We start from the raw sequence: 8233 nt of genomic DNA on the forward strand, positions 1-8233 counted from the left end.
AAGTTAAGGTTGTCCATGTCCATTTTATTGGATAGTTACTGCTGCGGCTGTGGTACTACGGTAACTCAAAAAGTATCTGAGAATTTGTTGTTTTTCGTCTCTCTCTAATGAGGGCTATCGTTTTTTGTCTCACTAGATGGCGCACTGTTTGCGTGAGGTTTTTAAGTATGGCTTTCAAAGTCTTATTTACGGGCGTGAAAACAAAGTTTAGATTAAAATCATATTTAATATGTATACCTTAAAACCGTACCATAAAAATATCGAGCATGCCACAGTGTTCCATAGTCCCCGTTTGTTTCTGAAAAGGGAGGACAAAGGTTTCCGAAAGACAAAACTGTCTCAAAACACAGATATTCATTGCCCCGGAACGCATATTTGCCATAATTAATTTCAGATATTGCAAGATGATAGGGAAGAATTTGAAGACCGCCCTCAACATGAAGAAACGCTTGAAAATCCCACTCCACAGTCAGCAACTACCTTATATGTGGATGTTCTAAAGAGAGGTAATTTTAACACCAATAAAAACATAAAAAATAAATAAGCCAAAAGCTACAGGAAAAGGGGAAAATAATCGAACAAAGAAAAATGTATCACAAGAAAAGCTGGCAGGGAAAAACCCTATGGAGAACAACGACAGAGAAGAGAAAGAAGAGTCAGAGACTGGGCCGCAGAACCAGCAGAATAGTAAAAAGGATAAACAAGGATTTGGATTTTTAGGAGATTTATTGCAAAAATGAAGGAAATATTAATGTCGAGGGATGGATGGGAAGAAAAATTACACAAGGTAGTGAGATATATAGCAGAGGAGATCAAACTATTATTAAAGGAATGTTGGAATTTTGATACATTGCTGAATATCCTAAGTTTCTCTTGTGATGGCTAGACAAAGTAAAATTGACGTTTTGAACATTCTTCAGTGGAATGCGCACAGTATCAAGGCTAAGTTAAAGGAATTAGAGAATATCTTCATTCAGGACAAGGTTCACATAGGATTTATCAGTGAAACCTGGTTATCTGAACAGGTTGCATTAATATAAGCAACTATAATGTGTTGAGACTGGACAGGGATGATGGTTATGGAGGGGTATGCGTTTTCTCACATAAATCGGTTAAATTGCTACCTTATACATTTGATACACCTAATCCTAACCTTGAGTACAATTGTGACTATTGAAATGTTGCAGGGTTAAAAAACATAGTCTCTATATACTGTCCGAACTCCCAGCGCATTAAACAAAGTGATTGGGATAGTTTATTCGGAATTTTTGATAAAGAGACTATTATATTAGGAGATATGAATACTCACCACTTGCTATGGTCGTATAAGACAGACACCAAGGGAGAAAAGCTATATAAGGCCATGTTTGAGCACAACTACATTTGTCTGAATAATGGGGCTCATACCAGGATCAGACTAGCGGATGGCCAGTTGCAGCAATCTTCTCCTGATGTGACGTTTGCGTCGACTGATATCTCACTTAAATGTACATGGATGGTTTCAAATGAATCGCTAGGGAGTGATCATTTAATAATAAAATTAAAATTTGGCTACGAAAAATCTAAAACTCCTATCTTAAGAAGAAATTTTAAAAAAGCTGATTGGAAGCAATACACGGATAAAACAGGCTCGTTTTTCGATAATCAACAATGGTCGCTAAATGTTCAGCAAATTATGACACATTTCGTCAGGGGCGTCAATACCGCAGCTGATACATCTATACCGTGGATTAAACAATCTCAGGACCCAACCAACAAATTCTCCCCTAAGTCATATTGGTGCCCAGAGATCTCTGAAGCTGTAGCACAAAGACGACTAGCTTTAAAATATTTTCGTAGAAACCCAACGCCTAGCAATTTTAGTACCTTGCAAATAAAATCTCAAAAGCTCGACAATTAATTAGGAAGAGAAGTTCGGTAGCATGGAGAGAATTTTGTACAAATATTGACACTGAAACTTCGCCTTCAGAGATGTGGAGGAAAAATGAGATGGATGAAGGGAAGCCAAGGGGAGACCGTACTTTTGATCCAGCAAGGCGTCAGATTGCTGCAATCATTGACACCAGATTCGTTGAAGAGCCTTACCAGTATTTTCTAGTAGTTGTAATAATATATTAGAGAGAGGAATTACTATGCCAGAACTTGTTAACTCACTTAAGCGTAAAGATACTGCTCCAGGTACTGATAATATTTCATATACTATGATATACAACTTACCAAGTTCTGGCAAAGCAATGCTTCTATATATCTATTAGGGATTGCAAAAACCGGTGAAAACCAAAAACCGGTTAATAACCGCCTCGACGGATTCAAAACCGGTTAACCGGTTTTTAACCGGTTTTTTGCAAACTATTTGAAATTGAAGTAATAGACGATAATTTTGCTATTCTTGGTTGCTATTGGTGTTAACGGCCTATTTTTGAGATTTAAATAAGTATTTAAGCATACTCTGTACTAATAAGGGAAGGTGGGTTACGGTGGATCATTCGGTATCATTTTATGCTCTTACTCTCCCCGGTTGCCAAACAAAGTAGTCATCGTCTCAGTATCGATATTTTTAAGTTCAATATAAATAAAATTACAGTACCTTTCAAAAGTTTAAGTTCACTGTGATTTCGGTTGAATGAAGTTTTAACTCAAGTCTTTTATTACAAGTAAAAACAAAGCTAACCCACTAATATAAACCACAATACTAATAAAATACCAGTTAAAATTCCTTTTTCGGGTGGAAAAGCGTGAAGTTGCAAAATGTTATGATAGTTTCATATCCACTATGCCATTGACTCTCACGAGATCACCAACTTTATCACCCGCACCGCAAAGCATCCCCAGACCATAACTGACCCTCCACCGTCCTTCACTGTTGGCATCACACATAGTTTTGCCTTTCGTTCGCATTCTTGTAATCGAATGTATTTGACGACGTCTCTCCCCAAAAATTGCAATTTTGATTCGTCGTAAAATAAAACTTTAGACCACTGCTCAGGCGTCCAATCTTTGTTTTTTCGAGCCCATTACCCACCCACTTTTACCCATATTCTGTTTACGTAACATAGGTTTTTTTTTGGCAGCAATACGACCATTATTAGGCCATAGATTCACCACCATCGAAACTGATATTGGCTGATGGTGGCGTTGAGTTCTTCGCGAATTTCTGGAGCAGTTCGAGTTCGTTGGCGTTTGTTCTGGACGTAAATAAATTTGTCTTCGCTTTTTGACGTGACTTGGCGTACCTGAATGAAATCAACTGGAATTAAGACCTCGTTTTCGTTTCAAAGCACTTAATACAGCAGTTTGGGAAACCTTAATTTTTCAGCAATTTTTCGTGTCCTGTACCCTTCATTGGACAGAACTACAATAACAGCAAGTTTCGACACTCAGATCGGCTTTGTTTGAGGACCCATTTTTAATAATTGCGGACTTTATTAAATCTGATAGGAAATACAAAAAATATCCTTTAAACGCATCATATGTGCGAATTACAATATAACAATTCCTCGAAGAAGTGTTTATTTTGTTATTGGGTTGTCATGGGCCCAATTAAACGTCTAAAATTCAAAGTATATGCTTTATTTGAAATTTGAATATAATTTAATAAGAAAACCTAATTTCACATAGTAAACTTGAACTTTTGACCGGTAATGTAGCTTCAGCAATGTAAATTTTTCATGTGGCTCGTATATTTTATCAGAACGTTAGTGAAATAATTTATTTAAAAAGATGAACAAACTTCTTGCATGTCCACTACACGAAGAAATACGAGTAGGTATGTATTCTTGTTTTTTACAAATAAAAATTCGTTTAAACGCTATATTCGTCGTTTTATAATCTGAAGAATATTCTGGGGTATCTATTTTAGGCAATATACAGCTTTTTAAAGACTATTTACAATTCGGTTAATAACCGGCGCAAGTTATAAAAAACCGGTTTTTAACCGAGGTCGAAAAGTCTCGGTTAACCGGTTTTTCGGTTAACCGGTTAACCGGTTTGCAAACCCTAATATCTATAATCTTGTCCTGGTGACTGGCGAGGTACCTGCACAGTGGCGAAATATTAGAGTGGTTCCCCATACCAAAATCTGGTCAACCATCATCACTAAGACCAATCTCTCTGATGTCTTGCCCTTGTAAGGTGTTTCATTACATTATTATGAAAAGGCTCGAGTGGTATGTTGAGAGCCAAGGTCTTTTGTCACCATCAACAATTGGATTCAGAAGAGATCAAGGTCCTGTATTGATAATTTGGTGCGTTTAGTTTCTACTATTCAGATAGGATTGTCAAAGGGAACTGCTGTTGTCGCTTGCTTCCTCGATATAGAAAACGCATATAATAGAGTTAATATTGGCTTTCTTGTGAGGATGTTGGAAAGAATAGGAATTGGAAGAAAGATATGCCAGTATTTGTGGAATTTTCTGTCCAGTAGAAAACTTCAAATCTTTGGCTTAAATAGTAACATTTTGGAAAGACATACAAATCTTGGGCTAGCGCAGGGTGATCCACTATCTCCATTGCTTTTCAATATTGTCACAATGGATATTTGCAAAAAAGTATCTAACATTTCTATATCTCAATATGCAGATGACTTTGTTATGTATAAGGTTGTGGAGGAAAGCTTTGGTTCTGTTGTTGATAACATTAACATGAATTTGGAACTTGTTGTAGAGCTGTTAAATGATATGGGTTTGTCACTGTCCGATAAGAAATCAAACATTTGTATATTCAGCAGAGCCAGAAGACAATATGATAATATAGAAATAAAAATAAATAACAACTTGGTGAACATAGTTAAAAAAATCAAATATCTTGGACTTTGGTTCGATTCTTCTCTTCGTTGGGGTTTGCACATCAAAGAAATTTGTTCAAAAGTATATAAATACATTAATATATTAAAAATTCTAGCTGGTACTTCTTGGGGTGTTCACCCAACACACCTAAGATGTCTTTACATATCATTGATTAGAAGTAGATTAGATTATGGCAGTTTCTTGTATGGATCATGTGCAAACTCGCACTTGAATAAGTTGGACATTGTGCAGAATCGTGCTTTGCGTATATGTGGAGGATTTATTCGGAGCACTCCAATTCATGTGATGCAGAACGAACTCTGTTTGCCACCTCTTTCAGTCCGCAGACAGTTTTTGGCATCACGTTACTGGCTCAGAGTTGGTTCTGTATCGAGCGATGAAACTATTGAACTCCTGCAGCAGTTGTCTGGGCAGTGCGAACTTAGTTATTGGACCAACAAAGCAAAGCCAATGCTTGTCGCGGTGAACAATTTTTTTAGAGAGGTAGATATGCATAGAGCTCCCATATTGGATATGTATACAATTGGTATATGGGTATCATATATTGACATTCAGGCTTGTGTTAAATGTTTTGTAGATAGTGTAAGCAAACCAAAACGAAGTGTACCAATTGATTGCCTTAAGAATAATGTCATCCAAATGATGGTTCAAGAATATGATGGATTCTATAAATTGTTTACAGATGGATCCAAGAGTATGGGGGTTGGGGCTGCATTTTTTGATCCACAGTTGAACATCTCTAAGCAATTTAATTTGGATTCTAGAATCTGTATAATGAGAGCAGAGCTAATTGCCATATATGAAGCTCTTTTATATGCTCAGACTATTGAAAAGAGCAAGGTAGTTATACTTTCGGATTCGAGAAGTGCACTTCAACACCTGGCTCAGTGTGTCTCGGGTTCCCGAGGTATGCCGGTAGCCTATGATGTCATAAAACTTATATATTTCTTGCAATGTAACCACACCCAAATTGTTTTGCAATGGATTCCATCTCATGTGGGGGTAGCTGGTAATGAGCAGGCAGATAGATTGGCTAGCCTGGCTGTCACAGGGGGGATTGATCGTGTTTCTAAGCCATATGGTACTGAATTAGTGCAACTGGCTAAAGAGGAGTGCGTTTCCAAATGGCAGGAACTTTTTAGTGCAGCATCGTTGACAAAGGGCATTTGGTATGGTACTATGCAGAATAAGGTATTTAAAGTTCCCTGGTTTGATTGTGCCGGCCTTTCCAGGGGCCTTCTTGTGTCAGCACTACGTGTTCGATCTGGTCACATTCCGCTTAATTGTTTTTTGCATTTGATGAAAGTTGTGCAATCACCTTTGTGTATGGGATGTGATAAGACTGAAGACCTTATTCACTTTCTTGTGGAATGTGATCAGAATAAGGAGATCAGAGTCAGGTATTTGGATGGTATGGGCTTGTTTAATGGAGGTGTAAATGTAATTCTCAGTCGACCGCTTTCAGAAGAAGCGACGCGAATTTACAGATTCATTGGACGGGCCTTTGCATCCAGAGACGTGGTTTCAGTGCAAGGGAGAGTGTAATATCTGTCTTTAGTGTGGTGTATATATCTGAGGCTCCCCATGAGGCTGACATAGTCACATTTGGTGTGCTAAAGCCTCGTTAAAATATTAGAAGGAAAAAAAAAAAAAAAAATATATGCAAAATATTCACAAAATTATTCTAATTATAAATAAACCCGCGTAGCTCACCCAAAAACTATGAGATTTGACATTTCGGAGACCTCACGCTACACTAGCGCCTCTAGCGGCGAATTCATACGCGATAGCCCTCATTGGGAGGGCTAGAAAGTGGCAAAGCTTTATTTTATTTAAACATGCAATAAATATCGTATTATATTTTTTACCTTCCAACATATAAATGCAAGCAGGTGAATACGTAATCAACCTCAAAGTATAGTTCATTTGTTGATACTAATTCTTCAGTCCAAAGAATAAGAGTGACTAAATCTTTTTTATACTTAAAGTAGAGAATAGATGAAAGTTAATAAACACTAAAGAATCTAATTCGTCGGTTGGAATGCCAGAAAATATTTGTAAACTTATTTTTCCATTTTTCAATTAAATATAAAAATACAAAGATATATCCAGTTATAAGTCCCGCGTGACCCACTTTCGAACTTTGAACGCGCTTATCTTCGTTTTTTGTTGGATTGACAAAAGAAAACATACGTGTCCGATATTTTACGATAAATATGATAATCTAGCTGACTGACTAAAAAAATAAAATAAATATCGCGGGACAAATTGACACTCATTGACCTAGACTCAAACTAAGCAAAGCTTGTACAGTCACCAGCATTAATGCCATAGCGCAGCGTGCAAATATATTTGACACGTCCTTCCGGTCCTAGAAATAGAGTCGTATGTCGTATCAGATATTTATGCACGCTTGTAGTAGGCCTGTGCCCTGCAGTGGGACGTATATAGGCTGGGAGGATGATGATAATATATAAACATACCTAAATACATATTGAACGTCTAAGGTCTGAGAACAAACTTGCCCCAACCGGGATTGAACACGGGACCTCGAGCTTCGTAGTCAGGTTCGCCAACAACTCTACTATCTGGTTGTCAATAAACAATAACAAAACAACTAAAACAACACCAATAACTAAACAGAATAATATTTTTCTTAACCCATGTACAAGTCAACGCACGTAAAAAGAGCTCTGGGTGGCTAGTGGAGGGGATACGTTTGCGCATCTGTCAACTAACAAGCAATGGCGTGACGGCCGCGCGCGCGCTCCTTTGCCCCCTTCCGCGTCCCCCACTAATAAAATAGATAATTTTTCCAAGTGAACCTTGTGCAATTATGCCAAGGTTCAATTTTGTTGACATATTGATTTTGATACGAGATTTTTTCGAAGTAGTGACGAATACATCAGGTTTAATATACAAAGGTGTTATTGAATGATTGGGCAGAATCCTGGGTAAAAAATCTGTATTATACCTCGACTAGGATAATTCTTTGCCTTGTTGCACCGTGACCAACCAACTTGACTATACCTATACCATTGCCCGACCATCTGCGCATACGGCACTGTCCTTACGCGTGCCTAGTTTCGCCAGACATTTGGACCAGGGCCAGTAGTACGAAAATCGAAGTTCGTATCGTACCGTCCCTTCACTCTCGTATTAAATGATATAAGCGCCTGGGACGGCAAGATACGAATTTCGAATTATGCACTTCGCAGTATAGGGCCAGTGCACCGCTGGCACAATCCTTAATACTTATAAATTAATACAGTGAGAGCAATACTATACGAACTTCGATTATCAAATTTCGTAGTAGCCCCCCAGTATGTGTACGAAACCGCGAGTGAAATCTAGAGAGTGCATTCGTACACTAATAGTTATTTATGTGGCTGGTGCATAATGAGAGGCATTAAAGTACGAGTGTGGTT

General features: G+C 37.8%; 2 protein-coding genes across 2 annotated transcripts in view; both read left to right on the plus strand.

Moving 5' to 3' along the window:
- Positions 1-1191: 1191 nt before the first annotated feature.
- LOC141434470 (uncharacterized) lies at positions 1192-1900 on the plus strand. Its single transcript, XM_074096890.1, has one exon. It carries the CDS (start codon positions 1298-1300, stop codon positions 1898-1900), a length of 603 nt encoding a protein of 200 aa, XP_073952991.1. The 5' UTR covers positions 1192-1297.
- Positions 1901-4529: 2629 nt separating this feature from the next.
- Positions 4530-8233, plus strand: part of LOC141434471 (uncharacterized) — a 13883-nt gene continuing 10179 nt past the window's right edge. Inside the window, exons 1-2 of the mRNA XM_074096891.1 lie at positions 4530-4680; positions 4900-6205. Of these exons, the coding sequence (XP_073952992.1) occupies positions 4530-4680; positions 4900-6205 (1457 nt within the window). The remainder of the gene's footprint in view (positions 4681-4899; positions 6206-8233) is intronic.

Source organism: Choristoneura fumiferana, chromosome 13 (genome assembly GCF_025370935.1).
Source record: "Choristoneura fumiferana chromosome 13, NRCan_CFum_1, whole genome shotgun sequence".
NCBI lineage: Eukaryota > Metazoa > Arthropoda > Insecta > Lepidoptera > Tortricidae > Choristoneura > Choristoneura fumiferana.